Raw genomic sequence first — 25,563 nt, forward strand, 5'->3', positions numbered from 1 at the left:
TAACCGTTGTGAGCCTCCTTGTATCTCTAGGAGAACACATTATGGCCAACTCACAAATGCCGCCTCGGGGAATAAATCACCTGCAGTGGCTGGTCTCTCTCTGAAGTCTCTTGGCTTTCCCAGTCCTAACTGACTGCTGCCATCTAGTGATGTATCGGGAAGAATCGTATTTTTTACGAGGGTTATCTTTTTGGAGCGACTAGGTTGCTGAAGTGTGGAGTGGGGACATCACAAGGAATGATGAATGCATAAATATCCTTAGGGTTTCTGTAATGCATTTCAAGAGCCTGACGTGTTTTGCATGCATTTTTTTTCTGTAACGGAGGCCAATATCGCCTTCAGCACCTGGTTGCTGGTCCATTGCAGAAGACCTGTACTTAAGCATCTCTCCATCCAAGCATTGCACCACACTGAACACATGAGGCTCTACAGTGAACAATTCATGTTGTGTTTGTATGATTTTTATTCAATGATATCTTGATTTTGTTATTGCTATGATTTACTATATATTTATTTTCCACCCTATCACATGCAACTCAGGGTGGGTTACAATACAGTACAATCACATCAAGATAAAATATTGCAATAATATATATATTATAAACACAATTAAGACTAAAATCAGAATTCAGTCATCTATTTCATAGTTCTTCTCGTGCTGGCCAAGACAGAGAGAGGGGCTTGGAAGATATGATAACCATCTTCAAGGCTGTCGTATAGAACAGGGGTAGTCAACTTGTGGTCTTCCAGATGTTCATGGACTATAATTCCCATGAGCCCCTGCCAGCAAACACTGGCAGTGGCTCATGGGAATTGTAGTCTATGGACATCTGGAGGACCACAGGTTGACTACCCCTGGTATAGAGGATGGAGCAGAGTTGTTTTCTGTTGCCCCAGAGGACTGAACCAGAACCAATGGATTGAAATTAATTCAAAAGAATTTGTGGCTAAATATCCGGAAGAAGTTTCTGACAGTGTGGTTTCTCAGTGGAACAGGTTTCCTTGGGAGGTGGTGAGTTCTTCTTTGGAAGTTTGTAAGCAGAGGCTAGATAGCCATCTGACAGGCTGATTCTGTAAACATAGGTAAATTGTGAGTGGGTGGGCAGGAAGGGTTGTGTCAATGCTTGTCTCTGTGGCTCTTTCTTGCATACTCAGGGAAAAGTTGATTGTCATTTTGGGGTCAGGAGGTGAATTTCTTCCAGACTGGCCAAGGATTCTGGTTTGGATGGGGGGGGGGGGCGCTCATCATCTGGACATGGAATTGGGCTCACTATGAGTGGGCAGGTAGTTGTGAGTTTCCTGTGTTGTGCAGGGGGTTGGACTAGATGACCCCTTCCAACTATGATTCTATGACACTGGGGGCTTTGGTGGGGAAGCCAGCATAATTCAGATGCTGATTTTGGCCTCAGTCATAGCCAGCACACATCATTCTCCTCTCCCCCATTTTGCCTTCCCACTTCCCACCCCCCACCTTCACTCCAACTCTATGAGGCTGAGTTGGCCCAGTGGAGATCTGAACCTGGCTGTCCTAGATCAGAGTCTGACACCCTCACCACCACAACCATGCTCGTTCTAAACCTCGGAGGTATATGAATCTGAGAAATAAAATCAATAAATAGAGAAGGCTAGCATTGGGGACCCCCAGATTCAAATCCTCTCTACATGGGTAGCATAATGCAGTTCCAATGTGCTTTTGCAGCTGGATTTTTGCCCCAAACCTGGGGCCCATTCTGCACCCATTGGACAATTCACTTTCAGCGTGCTTTTGCGGCTGGCTTTTCCTGCGCAAAGCAGGAAAGCGCGCTGAAAGTGCAACCTGTGCGGAATGCCTGCAGAGGAAGATCCGCTAATAGAGCGCACTGAAAGTCCATTAGCCATTGGGAGCGGAATGGTGGCTGGCGGAGGGTGGTGGGGAGAACCATCAGAAGGAGCCTGCCAAGGGCTTCACCCCTGCCCGGGCACAGGAGGCAAAGGTAAGCTGACCAGATTTTAACATTGCTAAAGCAGGGCACCATTGACTGTGTGTGCGTGCGTGTTCTTGATTAAAATTTTAATCATATTTTTTTCATAGAACGCAAGAATAGTATTGTAATATACATTTTTTAAAATTTCAACATAGGTACAATTTACCAGGTGCCCCCAGACGTCCCTCCAAAAGTGGGACAATCGGGTCCCCTTAGGCAAGGGGCCGACTGGGGCGCTGGCGGCGGCTGCACGGGCGGGCGCGTGGGCGTCTCTCCCCGAGGCTCGCGGCCGGTGCGGGGCCCGGCGATGCGGGCGCGCGGAGCGCTCATGCGCCCTGGGAGCGCCGTGACAGGGCCGTGTCCCCTCCCTCTCCTCCCGGCTCTGCAGTCACTTCCTGCAGCTGGTCCCATCTGTGTCCGGTCGCGCTGCTCTCCCTCTCCTCTTGGCCGGAGCCGAGCGCAACGGGGCGAGGCGGCCGAGGCGCATGGCTGGTTGGATCCGGGCACAGCCAGGCGGACCCGGGCAGCCGCCGCCGGAGACTCCGTCCTGCAGCGCTCGGGAAGCCGGTAGGTGCCGGGGCGGCCGCCCGCTCTCTCTCTCTCTCTCTCTCTCTCCGGCTCGCTCGGGCGAATCCAGCCGGCGAGCCCGCCTCGGGTCCCGCGCACTGCCCGGCGAGCAAGCCGGCTTCAGGGCGCGCTGCCTTCCCCCGGCCAGGCGGCCTCGGAGCGGCTTTCCTTTGCTAAGCGCCCGGTTATCCCTCGCCGCCGTTATGTAAGGCTTCGGAGGGAGCCGCGTTTCTCCTTGCCACGGAATGGGCAGGCTCGCTCGGCGGAGACCCACGCGGAAATGCGCCTGCAAAGCTCCCGACAGGAGCCGGAGAGTGATCGGAAGGGTGCACTGCTCCTGCATGCGGAGGTTCCGTCTTGAGTTGTCATAGCTAAAAGCCAGGCGCGGGTTGTCCGCCATAAATCTGGGTGTTTGTGTGTCTTATCCTAATACAGGGTAGTCAAACTGCGGTCCTCCAGATGTCCAGCGTTTGCCTGCAGGGGCTCATGGGAATTGTAGTCCATGGACATCTGGAGGGCCGCCGTTTGACTACCCCTGTCCTAATAAAATCAGAGTCCAGTGGCACCCTAAAGACCAACAAAGATTGATTCAAAGCGTGAGCTTTCCAGTGCTGCTGGACTCTGATTTTATTGTGCTACTTCAGGCCAACACGGCTACCCATTTAAATACATCCTGTCCTATTCACCATCATGCATGACTCCCGGTGGTGACTGAGCTTCTTTTGCTGCTCTAAGTGTAGTCCTAAGAACGGTTCCTACCGAATAAAATGGTCTTTGCTTTCAAGTGCACCTGCCTTGGACGGGGAAGCCTCAGCTGTCAGGCATCTAGAGATATGTCTTCAGCAGCTGGCTCACAGATGTCGAACTTCTCCCCCCCCCCCCCGGGGTTGCTAGGCAGAGGTGGGCTAAGGACAATCGCGTGGCGATGAATTCTGTAAGTCAACAGCTCATTCTTTTTAGAAGTCATTTCGAAGGGCTAAATTATAGTCTTTGCGACCTTCCTGTAACAAAGAGAGAGATTATTTGTATTTCATAGAAATTGAACTGATGATCAAAGACTGAAACCTATTCGAAATCATTTCAGAGAATCCCCGAACTGAAATTTGAACCCAGTTCTCTTGGATTTAAACTCTGTGGTCCCATACCAGGAAGATCTCTTGCGCTTCCAGCTTTAGCCGCGCGCATATTGTTTCCCTATACATTTTGTTGCTGTGTCAGACTTCAGGGAAATGACTTTGTTCTCTTGACGGCTGATCTGCTTGTTTTTTGTTCTGTTTAATCATGGATTTTTTTTGTGCTGTGGCTCAGGGAACTCTTCTTTCTGGACTATGCCATTCTGGTGGTGCCGTTTTGGTGTCTTCTTTCATGTGCGTGAATAGGCTAGTGTTTTTCCTGAATAGACAAGCTTTATATTTTCAGGGTCTTCTCGCATAAGAAACCGTAAGAATGCAGTCAGCCCCTTGGCTGCCGTCTGAAGATCCATAATTTCTTTCAGAGGAAATGACTTTGGGGGACCTCTGGGGGAGGAAGTTCCACATCTGGGAGCCAGCTGCACAAGACCTATGCCCAACACCTGAGGCTTCTTAGGGAGTCACCCAGTGCAGGTGTACTCAGAAGCAAGTACCACTTTATTCGATGGGAACTGCTCCTAGGGAACCGTTCTTAGGATTACAGCGCAGCGAAAGAAGCCCAGTCACTATGGGGAGTCATGGATGATGATGGGGAAAAAAAAAAGGCTGTCAGCATGTGTTTGCTTGCCTTTAGCTGAGGGCAGTGGCTGTTCTCATTAAAGTTGCAAGTGGTTTATGTTTCCATCGAAGCCTCTCGTGTGCCATCTTCCGATCGCTTTACGGGACTTGCGCCTCGCAAGCTGGAATTTTCCAGGTGTGGTCTTGCGCCCCACAAAGGAGGTCAACAAGAGGAGACGGGAATATCTCCCAGGATTTTCTCAGCAAATATAGAGTTGGACTGTGTTTCTTGAACAGAATGAGGGATTTGAGCAAAAGGCTTATATAAATGAGAAAAGGCAGTGGAGTAAAATACACCAGCCTTAATTGTTAACGTCCGGTAATATACAGGCCTCTTTTCTGCATTTCCCCCCTACTCCCTTCTAAAAGATGCTTTCTCACTAAATAATGCAGTTTCAATCCATTCCAGTGGTAGATTGCAAGTGGATTTTGCCATTCGCAGTTTAAAATACAGTCACGAAGTGGAATGGAAGCGTGATATTTTTTTTATGGGTATGAAAGTGCTCTTTTTTGTCATCCATAGATACTTCTCTATATGATCATCTTGCCTATAAAAGTTGGTTCTCACAAGAATATAAGAAAGAGCCCTGCTGGATCTGACCAGTGGCCCATCTAGGCTTGCAACCTCTTCTGCACAGCAGCAGCAAGCCTAGGAGAACGCTGCCTCCTAGCAGGACTAGGTTTGGAAAACAGGCCAGGCCCGCCCTGTTTCCATTGAGTGGTCGATGGTTGGTGCTGGCAGAAGAAGAAGCAGACTTAGGGAGACGCAAAGACCAGGACTCTTCCTTCCTTCCCTTGGTGCCTCCCATTCATATGACCTGATACATTTATTTTGTTTATTTGGCAAGATTTAGACCATGTCTTTCCACCCCCGTACAGGCTGCCAAGGCAACTGGCAAATTTACAGAAACATAATAAAATCATGCTTTAAAAGCGGCAAAAAATCATTAAAACAGTATCAAAATAATTAAAACAGCATAGATCTTTGCTACGGTCCCAGAACAGCGTAGGGGAAATTAATGAACAAGTGGTTAGAAAACAGGACACAGCAAAAAAGCATAAATCTGCTAATAATATAAAATAGCTAGACCATAAAACTGCTAAAAGCATGGATTAGGTTATTACAGATAGGAAATTATTCTGATCAATCACAGCTCTGTGAATCATTAGGTATGAGTCGGTTTATGCCACACTGGAACCTAAGCCAGTTCCTAACATTATACCCGTACCGCTTGTAGCCCACTGAATGAAATTTAGTGTTGTGGCCGCCAGATGCGCCGCAGGGCTCCTGGGTTAGTTATTTATTTATTGGTAGCTCCAGCAAAATCGGACGGTCTGTTAATCCTAGCAGGTCATGGTTTCTGTTTGGCTTGGTGGGTCCCCAGTTTTGTAGGCCTGCTGCAGTGGTGCGCTGAGTAACATGAATCAAGATACTTGAAAAAGGAGCTTTGACTCTTGAATTCTCATATCTCCCCAAGTCTTGTTGCTCTTTAAGGTGCTGCTGGACACACATCTAGCTCTTCAACTGCAGAGCAACTCAGCGACCTTCTGAAGTTATGCAAATCCAATGCAAGGTTATGCAAATGGTTGGGGGCGTGGTTTTAGTGGTGGCTCACGATCGCTGCCTCCAGGCTCCTCAGGGACCGAACCGTGGGTTTCGTGTGGCTTCGGATGGCCCAGGCTAGCCAGATCTCATTGGACCCCGGATATTTGGATGGGAGACCTCTAAGGAAGTCCAGGGTAGCTACACAGAGGCAGGCCACGGCAAACCACCACCGTTCATTTCTTGTCTTGAAAACCCCATCAGGAGTTGCCATGGGACATGATGGCGATTTCCACCAGCAAGTGGACTGTTGTTTTTGACACGATTATCATTTCCCGCTGTGTTCATTATAGACAAATATAACATTTTACGTTTTTGTGTAATTTTTTTAAATAAGGGAAACGAAAGTCCCGTTTGTGATTTGGCAGCCACGAAAGCCTGGTGGTGGCCCCGTTTGCCTCTGTGGTTGGGTCAGCCACTCTGCGCCTGGCTTCATGGAGAGCCCCTGCCAGCCAGAGGACTGAGCTAAACAGATGCTTTGGGCTGATCCTGCGTTGAGCAGGGGGTTGGACTAGATGGCCTGTATGGCCCCTTCCAACTCTATGATTCCAAGATTCTATGATTCTAGACCACTGGCCAGACCCTGCATGAGGCAGCTTCCTGTCTTCAACAGAAGAAGTGGAGCTAGGTGTAGCTATAGGGGTTCTTCCCCTTCTCAGTGGTTCTTGCTAAGTTGTGTGGAACAAGCCAAGCATGATGCAGACTGGGACCCAAGGGAGGAGGCTCTGAACTCTCCTGACCACTAAGAGCAGACACAGAGTGTCGGACGGGATGGTTCGTTGGCCTGATCCAACATGGCTTCTCTTAGGTTCTTAGCAGGTCAATGAGGTCTCTGTAATGTCCATGGCTGACCCTGCTGAGCTCTCAATGCCCGATGAATTTGGACAAGATGGAGTGAATCAGGTTGTTGGCCTAGTGCGGTGTGTGTGTGTGTGTGTGTGGGGGGGTTTGCATAACCTGCAATAAGGAATACCTCTTCCAGCCCCTTTTTCTTTGGAAGTATGTTGGAGACCCCTGATCAGTTGATTTTCTCTGTTTCTGATCCAGACTGGTTCCTTTTCCGCCTTCCGAAGAAGCATGCCCGAAGGTCTCTTGGCCAATGATTCTCCTGCAGCAAGCTGGGCCTCCTCTTCCTCCTCCTCCTCTTCCTCCTCCGGAGAAGCTGCCATCGCTTCCTATGTCAGTGGCCACTAGGCCCGCAGCCAACTTGCCAGCGTCCCCACAGAAACCCCTCGGCCTGGGGTCGTCCTTGCCGCTTGCCCAGGATGAAGAACTGGCGACGGTGGTGGAGCAGGACCCGGTCCTGGAGGAACTGTGCAAACCTTTGTGCTGCAGGCTTTGTAACGTCACCTTGAATTCGGCTCAACAGGCCCAGGCTCATTACCAGGTACGGTGACAGGGGCAGATCTTCGGGGGATCCAGGCTCCTAAAGTAGGAGACCTGCAACCTCTGGCTCTTGAGCCAGATGTGGATCTTGGGAAAATAAATCTTTCCAGTAAGGGTCTATTGGTGGTGCAGGTGGGGTGCTAGAAGGCTCAGTATGTGGAGGGAATGGCAGGCAAGATTTTTTTTAATAGGCTGCTTAGACAAAAGGAAGTGACTGTGGCTCAGTGAAAGAGCCTTTGCTTGGCATGCAGAAGGTCCCAGGTTCAATCCCCAGCATCTCCTGTTATAAGGACCAGGCAGGAGGTGATGGGAAAGACCTCTGCCTTAGACCCTAGAGAGCCAAGGAGAAAAGCTGTGGCTCAGTGGAAGAGCCTCTGCTTGGCATGCAGAAGGTCCCAGGTTCAATTCCTGGCATCTTCCGTTAAAAGGGCCAGATGGTAGGTGGCAGGAGACACCTCTACCTGGGACCCTGGGATGCTGCTGCCAGCCTGCCTGAGTAGACAATATTGGCCTTGGTGGGTTGACCTGAGGGCTTTTCTTCATAAGTGATAGGGTTGCACTGTACAAAATGGTTCGCAGACGTGTTTGGATAGATGATTAGGGTCTGCGGTTATACTGCTCTTGTATAGCTTGCCATAAGTAGGATCCTCTTGTGTAATCTATCTTATTTTGAAGGGATGTCCTGCTTAATGGGTCATGTCAATACTTCTGCTATGGTCCAAGTCTTTTTAGTGGCTCCAGACTTCTAAAATTATAATGCATCGGCTATTGAACATCTCGTTTTGATGTTTGTGCTAACTCCCTATGTGTAGAGTTTTAGTCTTTTAGTCCCTCTGAGAGGTGGGCTATCAATAAAGAAAATGAATGAAAAATTAAGGGGTCAAGGACACATTTCAGAAGTATTTCCTAAAATGAATTGGAAGAAGAGCTCCCCCCACCCTTACCCCATTTATGACTACCCGAAAGCGGTTTGCAATTGCCTTCCCTTCCTCTCCCCACAATAGACACCCTGTGAGATAGGTGGGGCTGAGAGAGCTCTGAGAGAACTGGGACTGGCCAAAGGTCACCCAGCTGGCTGCATGTGGAGGAGTGGGGAATCAAAAGTTTGCCAGGTTAGAGGCCTCCACTGTTAACCACTCCACCAAGCTGGCTTTCAGGTGAAATTCAGTAGCCTATAACTGTATAACTACAGTGTGTACAATTGAAGGAATCTGGGTTTCTTAATCCTTTTCATAAATGCCTCTGATCTAAATGAAGGTCCCCAACGGATATTCTTGATCCAGGATCTTGGGCATTGGCCTTGGGCATCGGCCCTTGCAGTAATGGGTTTAAACTACAAGTACAACGATATAGGCTAGATATTAGGAAAAAATTTTTCACAGTCAGAGTAGTTCAGCAGTGGAATAGGCTGCCTAAGGAGGTGGTGAGCTCCCCCTCACTGGCAGTCTTCAGGCAAAGGCTGGATACACACTTTTCTTGGATGCTTTAGGATGCTTAGGGCTGATCCTGCACTGAGCAGGGGGTTGGACTAGATGGCCTGTATGGCCCCTTCCGACTCTATGATTCTATGAGACAATCCTTCCTCGCAGCCTTGCTCTCCTTGCATTGGTTGATATCGATGGCTTCCTGTGGGCTGTTAACACGAGCTCTCTTTCCAGGGTAAAAACCATGGCAAGAAACTTCGGAACTACCACGCTGCCAATAGCTGTCCTGCGTCTGCCAGAATGAACACCTCAATTGAGCCTGCCACGCATCCGGTGGCTTCCCTTCCTCCCCAGGTGAGTTCTGTGGAGGTGCTGCTTTAATGAGACCAAAAACACACGTCTGGTTCCTCCTCCAGAAAAAGCATAAATAATATTGTTCTTGGGGGTTTAGATCATAACAAGATCTACCTTGCCTGCCTGTTTTTTTTTCCCAAGGAGTTTGGGATAACATACAAGGCTCTTTCTTCATTTTCTTACACAACGACCCTATGAGGTAGGATAGGCTAAGTGAGAATGACTGGACCAAGGTCAAACATTGAATTTCATGGCTATGAGGATCAGTCTGAGATTCTTAAGTAGAAGTCGAAGAGTTGGTTTTTATATCCTGCTTTTCACTGCCTGAAAGAGTTTCAAAGCGGCTTCCAGTTGCCTTCCTTTCTCTCCCCGCAACAGACGTCCTGTGAGGTCAGTGAGGCTGAGAGAGCTCTGAATTGGTTCTCCATTCTTAACTGCTGAGAGAGCCAGTTTGGTGTAGTGGTTAGGAGTGTGGACTTCTAATCTGGCATGCCGGGTTCGATTCTGCGCTCCCCCAAATGCAACCAGCTGGGTGACCTTGGGCTCGCCACGGCACTGATAAAATTGTTCTGACCGAGCAGTGATATTAGGGCTCTCTCAGCCTCACCCACCCCACAGGGTGTCAGTTGCGGGGAGAGGAATGGGAAGGTGACTGTAAGCCGCTTTGAGCCTCCTTCGGGTAGGGAAAAGCGATCATATAAGAACCAACTCTTCTTCTTCTTCTTCTTCTTCTGCTACACGACACTTCTGCGGTCTGATTCACAAAAGTTTATGGTGGGAAAAAAATGTATTTGTTTTATGGTGCTGCTGGAATTCTGTTTAATTCTGCTGCTGTATACAAACATGGTCAGAAGCTAACATAGAGGCATACGTTACAACATTTATATCCCACCTTTCTGCCCAGCCTTGGCCACCGAGATGGCTCTAAATGAGGGCTAGGCCTGGGGGATGTTATGAAGTCAGGATTTTTCAGGTATTTCAAGCAGAGTTTGTCTATCCTCACAAGACCCTGACTCATACTGTGGGTCTTATGGATTTTTTTTTTTAACATAACCTTGTAAGTTCTTGCATGTGGAAACTGAGGTTGCAATTGACATTTATTTAATTATATATTTATATGCCACCCTCTCTTGTGGCTCAGGGCGGTTAACATTGAAAAGCTTCATGATGTGTTATACTATAACATTTTGGCTTGGAAGACAACATTTTTTAATGGTGAGAACGGTATAGAAAACTTACCATACACTAAAGTAGCGATCCCCAACCTGTGGGCTGCGGACCACATGTGGTCCTTCGACTAATTGGAGGTGGGCCCCGAAGGATGCCTTCTCCCCCCACCCCCGGCCCTTTACTTCATCCCCCCCCAGCCCTTTACAACACACTTAATTGTTGTGGCGTGTCTGTATCTTATTTTGAAGGGATGTTTAAACATTACCATAGCGATCAGAGAGTGTTAGGGCAGTGGTTGAGAGTAGAGGAGTAAACTACCCCCCCCCACCGGGCTTCAGTAAAAGGCGTTGAGTGGTCCCCGGTGAGTGGTCCCCGGCGCGGAGTGGTCCCTGGTGATAAAAAGGTTGGGGACCACTGCAATAAAGGATGTCTTGGTATTACTAGTTCGATTTAACATTCAACAACAAATATTTGGTTCAGCTTTGCTGCACGATGGGCTTGTTCTTCTTTTGTGGGTGCAGCTTGATGGCGGAAGAGGCTTTGGACTCTGGTTGGAGGCAGGTCCATTTGCCTCCACTGAAAACCTGGTGGAAGAGCTCCATTTTGCAGGCCCTGCAGATTTGTTTTAGGTCCGGCAGGGCCCTGATGCCGTCTGGGGGCTCATTCCACCAGGTGGAAGCCAGGACAGAGAAAGCTCTGGCTCTGTTCAAGGTCAAGCAAGCCTGTCTTGGGCCAGGGGTCACCAGCTTGTTGATGTTAGCAGAGCGTAGTGCCCTGAGGCAAAATGACAGAAAAGAACCGACAATCCATGCGTGGCCAGTATCTATTTATACAATAAAGCATAAGTAATAAAAAATCTCATCATTGAACATCATTCCCGACTCGAGCAAAACTGGAGATGAGCCTTGGTTCGACACTTTATAAAAATAGCCTTCAGAGACAGCTTTAAATTTGTGTCTCTGAGGGTATTGCAAAGAAGGAAGTACGATTACAGGGATTTTCAACATTTGCTTCTCCAGGAAGAATGTTACAACATCTACAAACTTCCTACTTGACACCCATATGGGCTCAATCATTCTTGGGAAATGTAATTCTTTGGTGATATATTTGTGCAGCATTGCTTGCTGGGAACTTTTTTTTCCTGAAGAATTTCCTCCAGATTATTCTCATCTCACATCAAGATTTAAACAGGAAATAACCAAGACTTTTTTTTACTGCTTATGCTTTGTTGCATAAATATAAATAGATATTCACCATGCACAGATTGTTGGTTCTTTTCTGTTTTTATGCACTCCTGAATTGTTACTACTGAGGAAAATTAAGCAGTTTTTCTAGAAGAAGAAGAAGAGTTGGTTCTTATCTGCTGCTTTTCTCTACCAGAAGGAGTCTCAAAGCGGCTTATAGTCGCCTTCCCTTTCCTCTCCCCACAACAGACACCCTGTGAGGGAGGTGAGGCGGAGAGAGCCCTGAGATTACTGCTCTGTGAGAACTGCTTTATCAGGGCTGTGGCGAGCCCAAGGCCACCCAGCAGGCTGGATATAGCGGAGTGGGGAATCAAACCAGATTAGAAGTCTGCGCTCTGACATTAAACTCTTTAGTTTTTAATTCATATGGTGGTTTCAAATTTTGCTGTCAGCCCCCCTTAGATGACCAGGAAAGGGTGGGGTGCCCCCGGAGTTACCATCAGGGGATTTCTTGGAGGTGGTTAGAACGGGACCCTCACTTCCAATGAGAAAAAGAGCTCTTGACCGCATGTTGGACAGGGGGTGGCGGTGGTGAGAAATGAGAACTCTTGTATTTCCACCTTGCTGTGTTTACATTTAATGTTAATGTTAAGGTTTTTAAGTGGCATTAGAGGTTTACTGGTTTTTATTGTTTTTATTGTGAACCGCCGCGAGTTCAAACGGAGAGTGGCGAAATATAAATTTGAAAATAAATAAAATAAATACATTTTAAAAAAATTATTTGTTAGTTTAGCTGGCTCTTTGGTGGTGGGGGGCAGAAATAAAGGCTGAAGCTGCCCCCCCCCCTGCCACTTGCGGCAGACGTTGCCCCGTGCTGTACCAAGGGCGTGGGAGACTGCAGTGTACCGAAGGTACTGCCTCAGTTTCTCTTGACAGCCTCGTCCTCTCTGTGCAGGGGGCCTCCTCCAAGCCAGGCGGCCGGGTGATCCTGGCGACCGAGAACGACTACTGCAAACTATGCGACGCTTCGTTCAGCTCCCCGGCCGTGGCCCAGGCTCACTACCAAGGGAAGAATCACGCCAAGAGGCTGCGGCTGGCCGAAGCTCAGAACAGTTCGTTCTCGTAGGTATTGTGGAGCTCTCCCCGCGTGCGGGTGGGTGGCAGCGCCGGGCCCCTCGCCAGCTTTTACGACTGTAAAACCCGTCTCCCGCCCCCTCTTCTTTTTGTGTCGTTGCTCGCCGCCGAATGCCGTCCACATCAGGGATGCGTCGGAAGGGAGCAAACGGAGGCCGAGGAAGGAAGGGAGCGAGTACAAGATGATGCAGAACAGAAGGAACGTGTACGCCGTCCAGAGTAACACAGGTAACGCCCACGCCGGTCTCCTAGATACCGTTAATTGGCAGGTGTGGCTCCGTGGGCTTGCGTTGCTTGGTAACCGGTAGGCCGGGCCTCCGGGTCTGGAGACAACAAAAGAGGGGAAGCCAACTCAACCCCAAATATTCCAGTTTTGGCAAGAGCGTCAAGCTACAAATAAATAATTATTCTACAGTGTGCACATAGAAGGCTTGTACATTGGACAGTCTGATAACCAGATCCCTAATGTTTTTAATTTTTTTTTATATGCACAATATATAATAATGATTAGATTTGCTGTTCTCTGTGTTTGGTAGCAGAGATTTCTCCAGGTACGTATCTCAGACAGAAGCTAGCTCCTGGGTTGCAGCGAGCGGAAAGATGTTGCCGAAGGCTGCAGACAATTTCTGAAGGAATTGCAAAGCGAAATGCTGGACGCTCAGTTGAGGGAAAGGCAGTATCTGCCCTCAGGCTTTGACCGTCTAACACAGAGGTAGTCAACCTGTGGTCCTCCAGATGTCCATGGACTACAATTCCCATGAGCCCCTGCCAGCTTTTGCTGGCAGTGGCTCATGGGAATTGTAGTCCATGGACATCTGGAGGACCACAGGTTGACTACCCCTGATCTAACAGACAAATACAGCCAGGCCATGGGCCCAATCTGGAAGGGCAGCGGAGGCTAGCTGATTCACAGGGGAAAGTATGTTTTCGGACGCTGTTTAAAAATTGAAGTCATTAGAGCGGTTTTAATACGGATGAGGCAGGGCATCGGAGCTATAGTGAGAAATGGTTTGAGAAGAAGAAAGGTAAAGAGCAAGACGGGGTGGCGAGACCATTGGAGTCCATTGTTGCTGGACACATCCAGAGGTTTGAGAACCGGAAGGGAGTGCCTCCGCAGAATGGCCGCCGTGACCTGATTGAATGTTGGGAAGTCATAAGCCAGGCCCTTCCCTGGGTGGCCCCAGCTGGCCCGATCTCCTTAGATCTCAGAAGCTAAGCAGGTTTGGCCCTGGCTGGTATTTGGATGGGAGACCACCAAGGAGTTTCACAGCCAGTGTGGTGTGGTGGTTAAGAGCGGCGGGCTCTAATCTGGAGAACTGGGATTGATTCACGCTCCTCCACATGGAGCCAGCTGGGTGACCTCGGACCACTGACAGTTCTCTCAGCAAGCTCTCTCAGCCCCACCTGCTTCACAGAGTGTCTGTTGTGGGGGAGAGGAAGGGTAGGCAATTGTAAGCCACTTTGAGACTCCTTTGGGTAGTGAAAAGCAGAGTCTAAAACCCAGCTCGTCTTCCTCTTCTACTCTAAGGTCGCGCTAAGTTAGCTGCCACTTGACTGCACTTTACACCTACAAGCCAAGCCTTCAACAGAGGGAGCTATTTCTGCACGGATGCTCCTCACTGACACAAAAGTGACGCCTCTTGGGCTCCCCTTGAAGCACTTCCTCCTTCAGGTTGGCAGAGGGAAGCCAAGACTGACTATTTGCTCTGGGGAAGAAGGAAGCAGATGCCAGGAAACACTTGACGGATGTCCCAGTGCCCATGGGCTCCAGGACAGTAGGCAGTTTCTTTAGAAATCAGACTGATGACATCATCACTATGGGCCCAAGATGCCCTGACCTTGATACACTGGGCTACCCAATACCATCCGATCTCAGAAGCTAAGCAGGGTCAGCCCTGGCTAGTATTTGGAGGGGAGACCTCTAAGGCAGGGGTAGTCAACCTGTGGTCCTCCAAATGTTCATGGACTACAATTCCCATGAACCCTTGCCAGCAAACGCTGGTGGGGGTTCATGGGAATTGTAGTTCATGGACATCTGGAGGACCACAGGTTGACTCCTCCTGCTCTAAAAGATACCTGGATTCTGTCAAGGAGGCAGGTGATGCCATGCCACCTTTGAACCTCTCCTGCTTTGAAAACCCGATGGCAGGTTTTTGCAATATTTTTACCATTGAGAAACCCTCAAAAGCTTTCTCCAGGCTTAAACTCCCCTCTCCCTCGAAGTGGTGCGATCATGCAGAATATGGCTTTGAAGCATAGCTGTGTACATGCGCCACCTGGGTCCCCTCCCCTCCCCTTCCCTTCCACTCCAGGCCCATCATTGGCCATTTTGGGAGGGGGGGCAGGTTGACATGAACATAGTGCCTGATAAATGTGTAATAAATTTTTGAAAATATATTAAAAATCAGTTAACCCATTCAGGAAACCCTTCCAGGGCTGTCACGAAATCCAGTGTTCCCCGAAACCCTGATTGAGAAAGCCTGCCTTAGGGTGTAGCCTTCCCTAAGCATTACTGGATAGATTAGAAGAGGGTGGAGGAAAAGGCCATTTGAATTTGGCTGGGTTGGGGCCAGCCTGTGTATTTTACCAAGTGTACATCCCATCTTTCTCCCCAAGGGGGACCCTAAGCAGCTTAAGTCATTCTCCCCTCTTCTTTTTTGTCCCCACAACAACCCTGTGAGGTAGGTTAGGCTGAGAACGTGTGACGGGCTCAAGGGCACCCAGCAAGCTCCCATAGAAGAGTGGGGATTCTTCCAGGTCTTCATGCGGTACTCGAACCACTACATTGCCCTGGCTCTCCAGTATGCAATAATGGCTCGTAAACAGGGCAAGAAGAGGAAGAGCGGATTTTTTTGTGTCCCACCCCTTTTTACTACTCATAGGAGTTTTACAATCGCCTTCCCTTCCCCCCAACAGACACCCGCTGAGGTAGGTGAGGCTGAGAGTGCTCTGAGAGAACTGTGACTGGGCCAAGGTCATCCAGCCGGCTGCCTGCGGAGGAGGGAGGAATCCAGCCCAGTTCTCCAGATTAGAGGCTGCCGTTCTTAATCACTGCACCAGGCAGGCTCTCAAGAGATGCAGTGCTTGGACGGTTGCCAAAACGGCACAGTCTTCCGGGGCTTTTGTGGCCCTCTTTCTCGTGGCTCGGGCTTCTTTGAGGCTTGCAAACTTTGCTCCCCCCCCCCCGTCCTCGTTGTCATGCCAACGGCGCCAAAGCCCTTTAGTCCGGCTTCAGCTGACCCTCACCTGTCTTTCTGCCTTAATCCACTCCGCGTCTCCATTTGCCAGGGTTTCTGCGCCTGTCCGCTGGCTCTGTTTTCTCACCTTGCGTCTTAATCTACCATCTGCCCTTCTCTGACACCGCTCGAAGCAGGGGCAATTTTCTGCTCTGCTTCCTTGGCACCCGACCAGGGTCGTTTGACTCCTGCGGCACGAGATCGGAGTCCTGGTTGCGTTGCAGCCGTCCGGAATGACAGAACAAGTTAGCTCCCCTCCAAGGCCATCTGTTGTGGGAGTAATTATTTTTTCCCAGGCATTCCAGGCGCTGAATTTTAATAAACGTTCCAGGAGGCGGACAGTCGGCTCCCTCGTTTTCACGGGGAATGGGTCAAGTTGTTTTGCCCAGAAGGTAATTAGAAAAAGCTTTCCGTGAAGATAGATTCAGAGGGTCGCTGGGCTGGTCCCCGGTAGAACAGCTAGATTCCAGCCCAGTCCACCTTGGAGACCAACGGAATTGGGGTAGGTAGGTGGTGGGGTAGGAGCTGTTGAGTGCCAGAGCTTCCTTTGTCTGCATTTGACAAAGAGAGGTTTGACTTTCCAAAGCCTGTACAAATTTTGTTGGTTTCTAAGTTGCTGCGGAACTTGAATCGAGCTTTAAAAAATATCTCTTGGGCCAGACTAAATCATTATTCTTAATCTAACCTGCCCTTCCTGTGAGGCTCAGGGCAGGTAACATCAACTGGCCAAACAGCTGAAAATACCATTAAAAGTATCCTAAAGCAGTTCACACGTTTTAGAGTGACCTATGCACCCGCCAGAGCCTCTTGTGGCGCCAGGTGGTAAGGCAGCCGGCATGCTGTCTGAAGCTCTGACCATAGGAGTTCGACCCCAGCAGCCGGCTCAAGGTCGACTCAGCCTTCCGTCCTTCCGAGTTCGGTAAAATGAGTACCCAGCTTGCTCTTGCTCGGGGGTAAAACGGTAATGACTGGGGAAGGTAATGGTGGTGGTACCTGGAAATCTCCCAAAGATACAAGTGATCTCCCAATCATATATCATGATCATTTCCCCTGAGGAGAATTACTGCTTTGCAGAAGTCTGTGTGACCGCTGAGATGAATGCTTCCTTATTTTGCTAAGGCAAGGTACCGCACATACAAAAATGAAACTAGCTTCTTATTTAACAAGCATTTTATTTTGGACACTGTGAATAAGTGACTTCCAAGGGCATGGCAGGGGGGCGTGGCCAGGTGACAGCACTTCCAGGGTTACTCAGCCTGAAGAATATTTCAGCGGTTAGTTCATGGTCACAAGGTTACAAATGAATATAATAAATAAATAAATAGGTAGGTAGGTGGGTGGTCTGGGAGGGTCCTGTTCACTGTTTCTAGAGCTCCCCACCTCCTCCTACGCTGAACGTCAACGTCTTCTCCCTGTTCCCTCCTGGTAGGCCCTTATTTCAACCCGCGCTCCCGCCAGCGGATCCCGCGCGACCTCGCCATGTGCGTCACCCCCAGCGGCCAGTTCTACTGCTCCATGTGCAACGCCGGCGCCAGCGAGGAGACGGAGTTCCGGCAGCACTTGGAGAGCAAGCAGCACAAGAGCAAAGTGTCGGAGCAGCGGTACAAGAACGAGATGGAGAACCTGGGCTATGTGCAATGAGACACGATTTCCGCTCACCCGGCCCCCCCCCGCCGCCACGGGAGCGCCTTCTCGCCGCCCTCTGCTCGATCCACACGCCCCGCTTTTGTGCTCTGTGCCTTCGGAGCCCCTTCTCCGGCTCGCTCTGTGTTTCTAACCACCTTCGTACTAACGGCGAAGTAGGCGGTCCGAGGTTTTTTCTTTCGCTCGCGCTCGGCAGGAATATGCTCGGCGCACCGCCGAGCATTCGCACCGTGTTCGTTCGTTCGCGAAGGCTCTTTGTCGCATTCGGAGGGGAAGTCTGCTGCCACCGCCTTCCCCCCCGCCCGCACTTCCCTTTTGCATGAATGCAATCTGCCTGAGGAACACCAGAGCCGCAGAGAGGCAAGGCACTTCCCCCCCCCTCTTGTTGCGTGGCGTAGCTCCACCGTCAGCCGCAGCAAGGCCAGTTTGCTGAGAGGGGAGCAGGGCGCAGTGGAAAGTCCTGAAGAAGTGCCCACAGCTTGGTGGCAGAGCCTGTACTTGGCAGACTGGTTCAGCCTTCTGCACCTCCAAAGTTTCTTGAAACAGCCCTGCCTGAGGACTCAGAGAGCTGCTGCTAGTCCAAGTGGGCCATGAAGAAGAAGAAGAGTTGGTTTTTATACCCCACTTTTCACTACCCAAAGGAGCTTCAGAGTGGCTTACGAATCACCTTCCCTTCCTCTCCTCTCAGCGGACACCCGGGGAGGCTGAGAGATCTCTGACAGGATTGCTCTGGGAGAACAGCTATGATGGGTTTGTGACTAGCCCAAGGTCACCCGGCTGGCTGCTGTGGAGGAGTGGGGAGTCAAACCCAGCTCTCCAGATTACAGGCCGCCTCTCTCTTAACCACTTAACCACTGCACCAAGCTGGCCAGGCGCGCCAAGTCATTTGGCTTCAGGATTGTCAAAGATTCTGTTGGCTGAGGCTGGGGAGAGAAATTAGAAACTGTGGTAGGATGAATGCTCAGACTGTGGGATTTTGTGAGGAGTTGAGGGATGCGTGTCGCCTTTGAACCTTCCATCCTGTGGGCCTTCAGGCTCGTTCCCCCCACACCCACCCACTGATCCGCCTTTCTCTAAGTCTGAACTAGTCATTTAAAAAGAAAAGCTTTAAACTTTTTTTTTTGGGGGGGGGGATGGAATTGCAAAAGAGGAAAAAACTACCACTACCAAACCCAAATCAGGTGAGCAAAATTTGAAGTGCATTCCTATGACCGTGAAGAGTTTCACTTGCAGAATTTAGGCGTTCGGAACACAGAGGTCCAAGGTTAGGGTTTGAGGTTGCTTTACTACCTCTGCTGATGCGCGGAAAGATGCGTCTGGTCATTTCCATAGTGTTCACTCTGCCTGCTGCTGCTAGATGTCAGAAAGATGCTTTTTGGCTTCTGAACATCTCCGATCTACATGCCCTTCTGATGTTTTCCCTTTGTCATCTTTTTTTCTTTCCTACAAGCCTGGTTTGTACTTGTAGAGCAATGAGGCTGTGGAATGAATTTCTGTATTTCGCAGTGCAGGTGGGAGATCATGGTGGGTTCGTGGCTCAGTGGGCAGGCGCCCGCTTTGCACGCGGAGGGTCCCATGTCCCATCCCTGGCATCTTGAGTTGAAAGAGTTAGGTTTTAAGTGATTGTGTGGGGCGGGCTCTGCTGCCAGTTAGAGCAGGGGTAGTCAACCTGTGGTCCTCCAGCTGTCCATGGGCTACAATTCCCATGAGCCCCTGCCAGCGTTTGCTGGCAGGGGCTCATGGGAATTGTAGTCCATGGACCTCTGGAGAACCACAAGTCGACTACCCCTGAGTTAGAGGACCCAGCGCTGATCTCAATGGACCGAGGCTAAATCAGCTTCAGGGGTTTATGGAGGCTCCTGTTTTAAATGCTTATCTTTAATATATTTTTTAAAAAGAAACTCGGTGTGAAGAGCTCCAGCCTGTCTCTCTGCTACACCAATTCTCCATTTGCACGAACGTTTTGTAGAAAGCAGCGTCCAGGGCCAGAATCCACCACCTGCTGCCTCGTTTTTCCTGCATGGACAAACCAAATTTGTGTGCTTTTTTGCTCCTTCATTGAAAAATTGAGACGGTGCCCTCTGGGCTTTGCCGTCCCAAGCTTCCTCAGAGGTGGGAAGCGGGGATATTTCTGGGAGCTGCCACCCGAAGCGATCGCTCTGCGGCAAGGCTGGTCCTAGCCGACGCAACGGGATCCCGAGTCCCGGTTTTCTCTCCACCCATCACAGCCGGACCTGTTTGGCCGCCAATCGTGATGGGCGGCTTGGCCCCCACCCGGAGGTATCTAGGTTGAATTAAAAGCATCCGACCGGTCTGGCAGCGCAGCGAGGATAGCTGTCTGACTCTTCCTGTCTCAGGCACGCTTCCAAGAAACATCTTTCCTGCGCCGCCCGACTGAGTGCGAGGAATTGGCAGTCGGTGTTTAATGGGCAGCCGGGCAAACGTGGATATCTGCTCGCCTGCCCGAAAGTTTCCAACTAGGGTTGTGTGCAGTGGTGTCCGAATCGGCCGTTCCCGGCTGCATCAGCCTGGAACGGCTGATTCGGACACCGCTGCCTAAAACCCTACTCCCAACCCCAAGGTGTGACCGTCACTGAATAGCAAAACTTCTTTTGTTTCATCGACCCCTCCCCTGGTCTTGAAATGTTGCGTTTGGACATTAAAAACCTCTTGGGTTCCCCTTGAAGCACTTCCTCCTTCAGTTTGGCAGAGGGAAGCCAAGACTGACTATTTGCTCTGGGGAAGAAAAAACAAAAACAACAACAAATCCCTCAGGAGGGTTGTCAGTCGGTGCGAACTTAAGTGGGACTCCGGGGAATGGTGGAGCAGGGAGAGTCAACCTGTGGTCCTCCAGATGTCCAAATGCTGGCAGGGCTCAGGGGAATTGTAGTCCATGGACATCTGGAGGACCACAGGTTGACTACCCCTGTTGTAGGGCAGTGGTCCCCAACCTTTTTGAGGCTGGGGACCGGTGGCAGCAGGGAGGGCGATTGCCGGGCCGCGCATGCTGCACGAGCACGGCTGCGCATGCGCACTGCACACGCATGGCAGAAATTGCGCATGCACGGCACTTTCACGCATGCACACATGCGCAAAAGTGAAGCACATGTGCAATTTCGGCCACGCATGGCGCATACGCGCGTGTGCGGCCCTGCTTCCCTCTCCCCCTATCCCACAGTAAGAAGCTTCCCTGGCTGCAAGTTTGCGGCCTGGGAAGTTTTTTACTGCGGGGGGGGGGCAGGGAGAGGGAGCCGGTGGTTGGGGACCACTATTATAGGGGACTTTGGTCAGTGGAAGGAGCAGTTTAAAACAAAACATCCTCCTCTGTATCCTGCCAGGTGTGCTTCCCCCCCCCTCAGATCCTGCATTTCCCTAATTCCACATCTCTTTACCTGGCTATGGCCTGGAGGATCATTGTCCATGGGGGTCGCGATCGGTCGGACACGACTTCGCACATAACAACAACAAGAGTTGTTGCTGGAAAGGGAAATCCCATTGATTTCAGAACAAATGGGTTAAGCACATGCCCAACTGGTCTGGGTTTCATGCGCACCAACTGCACCTGTGGTGGGACTCATTCCCAAACAAGTGTGCCCGGAATTGCCCTTTTGGGCCCCGTCAGGATTGGAAGGTTCCCAGGCGAATCCATCTTCTGTCTCTGTTTTGACCCCTTTTATTTCTGCCGGCGGCAGGATTCAGGGCAGTGGGCGACCTTGTGCCTTCTCATTCCTTGTCTCGCTTTCTCTTGGGCACCCAAAGTCAAGAGGCGTGAGTGGCATCTTCCGAAGGAAGCAAGGTGTCCTTGGCTGGGAGAAGGGGGGGGGGGACCTTTTTGAAGCATCCCTCTCAATAGAGATGCCACGAGTCACCCCCACTGAAGGAGACAAAGGCCAGAGGCAACGGTAGAAAGCCAAATATCAAGCAACGCTTCTTGAGAAATTCATGGAAGTTCAGAGCCAGAATATCTGTACCTGAATGCAAAACATCGAGAGGACAACAGCTCCTATGAACTTTAGACTGGCGAGTTGCCTACCAGCTCTGCATGCCCTGGCCAGAGGAGCAAACCTTGGTTGAGGTTGAAGGAGAGAGACTTGGAACTCGTTCACGGTTATTACATTGGCCAGTAGATCGACGGATCTTTGCTGCTACTAATCTGTGTATTTGTTTTGTATTTATTTGATCACGTAGACCAGGGGTAGTCAACCTGTGGCCCTCCAGATGTTCATGGACTACAATTCCCACGAGCCCTTGCCAGCAAACGCTGGCAGGGGCTCGTGGGAATTGCAGTCCATGAACATCTGGAGGGCCACAGGTTGACTACCCCTGACGTAGACCACGCGTCGGCTTATCGACATGTCAGTCTTTATCCTGTCCCTTCCCTTTCCATGTTTGTTTGCCTGTTGAGGCGTTTCCGTCGCTTCTGTTTTTGAAACAATCCTATGTCGGTATTTATTATGGTTTCTGAAAATGGCGTTTCTCCGTCTCCATGGGTGTGTGTGTTTTAATTTTAAGTCGATCGCAGCTTCCGTGGCTGCCTTCTCGCTCCCCTCTTCCCAGGTTGGTGCCCTCAGGTGGTTCTGCCTGAGGTATGTTTTTTACCCCACTTTTCCTTCAAGGATTTAAGGGTGGCTTCCATCTGATCTCCAGTGGCCAATCAGAAGCCTTGCTGGGCAAAAGCCACTTCTAAAAACCCTTGGGCATGAGGAAAGGTGTCAGTGGGCACCCTGTCCTCGTCCAACATGCTGTCACAGGGCCAGTTCTGGTTTGTGGAGGGCCCTCAGCAGAGAGCGTCCAGGGTTCCCTTCTCCTCCTTGGAGCACCAGCAGGATTCCTACCTGTGCCATCCTTCCAGCCCAGATATCTGGCAGGGGCGAAGCTAGTTCCTAGGAATGACCCCCCCCCATATTTGGAGAGGGCAGGATCCCTCTTGATCCCTCTTGATCTCTTCCCCCCATCATTGCTGACTTTCAGCATCCCCAGCTTCACTAGTGTTACTCCCATCCAATTTTGACTGCCCCCTCCCTTTCAGGATGGCCAAAGGACTTTCACAACAGGAGTGTTTACACTGTGGGAACACGGCACAGCGTTCAGCGTTGCCTAGAAATGAGCACGTGACGCGTTTTGCCAACTGCTGCTCATGTATGTTGGCATCTGCCGTGTGTGACATTAGGTCTCTTTCTTTGGAAGTCACACTTATTTTTGTCTTCGGGTTCACGAGGCTTGACAATGAAAAATGTCTTTAAAAATGCCTTGCTGCCTGTGGCTTCACGCCTGTTTCCGTGCACAAGGACACTTTGGTTGAGATGGAAATCCGTATATTATTTTTTTGGGTGCAATGGGATGCAGGCTTTTCTGGCTGGATCCATTCATACACGTTGAGAGTTGGAGCGTCCGGAGAAGGTCAGCCAAGATAACAAGATGGCCGCTTTGCAGTCCTACAGAGAGGATGGGTTGCCATCTCCAGTTTGGGAAGTTCCTGGAGATCTGTGAAAGAGAGTGAGCTCTGCAGGGACATGATGCCGCAGAGCAGAGGTGGCCAAACTGGCCCTCCCGATGCCCAATGGACTACAATTCCCATGAGCCCCTGCCAGTATGCTGGCAGGGGCTTATGGGAATTGTAGTATTGGGGCACCTGGATGGCCACAGCTTTGCCACCCCTCCCATAGAGTCTACCTACCAAAGCTGCTATTTTCTCTGGGGGAGCTGATCCCTAGCTGAAATTCCAGGAAAACTTCAAGCCCCACCTTGAGGTTGGCAACTCTGACGGTGGGGGTGTGTGTCTGGGGATCCCCCTGTGATTGGATTATTTTTTACTGCCCAATTAGAAAATCAATTTGAGAAAGGGGGAAAAAAAACAGGATTGAGGTATCATTTGCATGTTTTCCCAAGTTGAGTACACTGTGAGCCATTTTGGACGTTCAGTCGAGACCCAGCAAAGATCTCTCTGCTCATTTGCGCCCCAGCTCAGAGGCAGTCAGATGTCAGAGAAACGGACTGAGACATTTAGGTGTTGCTTCCCCCCTCCACAAACAGCTAGGGTTGCCAGCCTCCTGGTGGGGCCTGGAGAGTCTCCGGAATTACAACTTCTCCAGCTTACAGAGAGCAGTTCCCTGGGGAAAAAATGGCCACTTTGGAGGGTGGAGTTTATGGCATGAAATGCTGCGGAAGTCCCACCCTACCCAAACCCTGCCTTTCTCAGGCTGTGCCACCAAACCTGCAGGAATTTTTCCAGCCCACTGTTGGCAGCCCAACAAACAGTGGAAGTAGTGGTAAACCTCATGTGTCGCTCTTCCATCTTTAAAATTCTCTTTTCATAGGAAATTCAGGTTTGGGGAAGCATTCATGCTTAGCCTTTTCCATCACATCCTTGTTTTCTACCTGCCAGTTATTGTTTTTTTTTAAACGAAGCATAAAATCACGCAAGATGCCTGAAATGATACAGTCCCAGACCCTGGTTTATCACCGCTTCTGTGATCTGTGAGAACCAAACCTTAGTCTTTTATGAGTGTCCAGGGGTAGCACTCCCAAGGGAAGAGTTTAACAGTACACAAAGAATTCAGTCTTGTCCCATGGGCCCTCAGCCCCTTCCAGCACAAAGGTAAAGCACCTTTCCAACCTGACACTTGGGCTTCCTGAATTTCCACAGTTTACCTGAAAGTCCCTGTTGTGTGAAGCATCATCAGTTGATGTCTCTGGCTTGGGAGCTTCTGGGAAATTTCAGGGAGATTTCAGATTTTCCTAGACTCTAGTGCAGGGGTAGTCAACCTGTGGTCCTCCAGATGTCCATGGACTACAATTCCCATGAGCCCCTGCCAGCGAATGCTGGCAGGGGCTCATGGGAATTGTAGTCCATGGACATCTGGAGGACCACAGGTTGACTACCCCTGAGGGTCCATCCCCCAACGCTACCGTTTTCTCCAGGGGGATGAATATCTGTAGTCTGGTGATCAGCACAAATCCTTCTCCAGGAGAAGTCCAGCCTCCACCCGAAAGCGGGTATAACCCTAATAAATACTTGTATGCTGAAGGATGAGTTTGGTGTTGAGTTACCATGCAAAGCTTTGTACTCCTGGGGCATGGATCTGTACACGGGCACTGTACACAAACCTCAAGGAAAACATTGCTCGGCATGGAGTCACCTCGTCAGTTTAGGGGTTAGGTTGGAATCTCGTATCTTCTCCTTTGCCGGAAAGATTGAACTGAATTCTACAAGGAAATTCTCTGTTACTCAATAAAACATCTCGCTCTTGGCCACTCTTCAGTTTATTGGTCTTTCTTTGCGGCTTCACCTAATCTCCAGTCCCCTTCAGTTGTACCATTGTCTTTGCACAATTTCTACTTTGGAGGAATCTTTTGGGGCCATCCTCTACACTGGCAGGAGCTCATGGGAATTGTAGTCTATGGACATCTGGAGGACCACAGGTTAACCTCCCCTGCTCTATAGAATGCCAAGGAATCTTTTGTCTATCATGAAGGTAATTTTGCAAGTGCAGCCAAACTGTGGCTCTCCATGTCTGTGGACTGCAATGATCCTGAGCCTTGGGGATGAATAGGCTGGAGAGCAGTGTAGACTTGTATGGTATCGGGTTGCCAACCTCCAGGCGGTGGCTGGAGATCTCCTGGGGTTACAACTGATATCCAGGCAAAATACATCAATTCACCTGGAGACAATGGCTGCTCTGGAAGGTGGCATCTATGGCATTATACTCCATTGAAGTTCGTTCCCTCCCAAAACCCTGGCCAAATCAGGCTCCACCCCAAAATCCCCAGGTGTTTCCCAGTCCAGAGCTGGCAAACCTGACTCAGTAGAAGCCAGGCACATTTGTTCAGGATGCTGGCTCTGACATAGAGGGGAGGTGATTGACTCACCCATATTTTCCTAGAAGGTGGAATCCATGGCTCTATGGAGGGTTATAGAATGCCAGATGGTGAGAGAAGGGAGCGGATGGCAGTTTTGAGAAGTTTTTGTCAATTTGCCACAAACCACGAAGTTTAAGGCTCATGGTGGCATGGAGAGCCAGAACATTTGGCAGGTTGCATTTCAGGGCCCAAATTCAGCTTCCTACACATGTTGCTGCTGTTATGTTCCTAAAACTGATGCTTGGGGGTTAAATTTTGATTACAGAGACTTTTTCCATGCAATTCCAAC

The 25,563-nt window shown here is 50.1% G+C and overlaps 1 protein-coding gene across 2 annotated transcripts; it reads left to right on the plus strand.

The window, feature by feature from the left end:
- The first annotated feature begins 2,350 nt into the window (after window positions 1–2,350).
- Window positions 2,351–24,687, plus strand: ZMAT3 (zinc finger matrin-type 3). Of its 2 annotated transcripts, XR_013233408.1 has the most exons (7): window positions 2,351–2,531; window positions 6,930–7,269; window positions 8,927–9,046; window positions 12,356–12,522; window positions 12,662–12,762; window positions 17,200–21,609; window positions 21,727–24,687. XR_013233408.1 is itself a non-coding variant. In XM_077348342.1 (6 exons), the coding sequence occupies exons 2-6, from the start codon at window positions 6,982–6,984 to the stop codon at window positions 17,409–17,411; spliced, it is 888 nt and encodes a 295-aa protein (XP_077204457.1). In that variant the 5' UTR covers window positions 2,351–2,531; window positions 6,930–6,981; the 3' UTR covers window positions 17,412–24,687. The 2 variants fall into 2 exon arrangements, 1 of the variants encoding a protein (XP_077204457.1); XM_077348342.1 differs by having other exon boundaries at window positions 17,200–24,687.
- The last annotated feature ends 876 nt before the right edge of the window (window positions 24,688–25,563 follow it).

The sequence above is a fragment of the Paroedura picta genome, chromosome 8, assembly GCF_049243985.1.
Source record: "Paroedura picta isolate Pp20150507F chromosome 8, Ppicta_v3.0, whole genome shotgun sequence".
In the NCBI taxonomy this organism is placed as follows: domain Eukaryota; kingdom Metazoa; phylum Chordata; class Lepidosauria; order Squamata; family Gekkonidae; genus Paroedura; species Paroedura picta.

Coding starts and splice junctions, on each gene's coding strand:
- ZMAT3 (XM_077348342.1), top strand. CDS start 6,982: ATGATTCTCCTGCAGCAAGCTGGGCCTCCTCTTCCTCCTCCTCCTCTT. Junction 12,523..12,661: donor GCTCAGAACAGTTCGTTCTC/GTAGGTATTGTG, acceptor CGTCCACATCAG/GGATGCGTCGGAAGGGAGCA. Junction 12,763..17,199: donor CGCCGTCCAGAGTAACACAG/GTAACGCCCACG, acceptor CCCTCCTGGTAG/GCCCTTATTTCAACCCGCGC.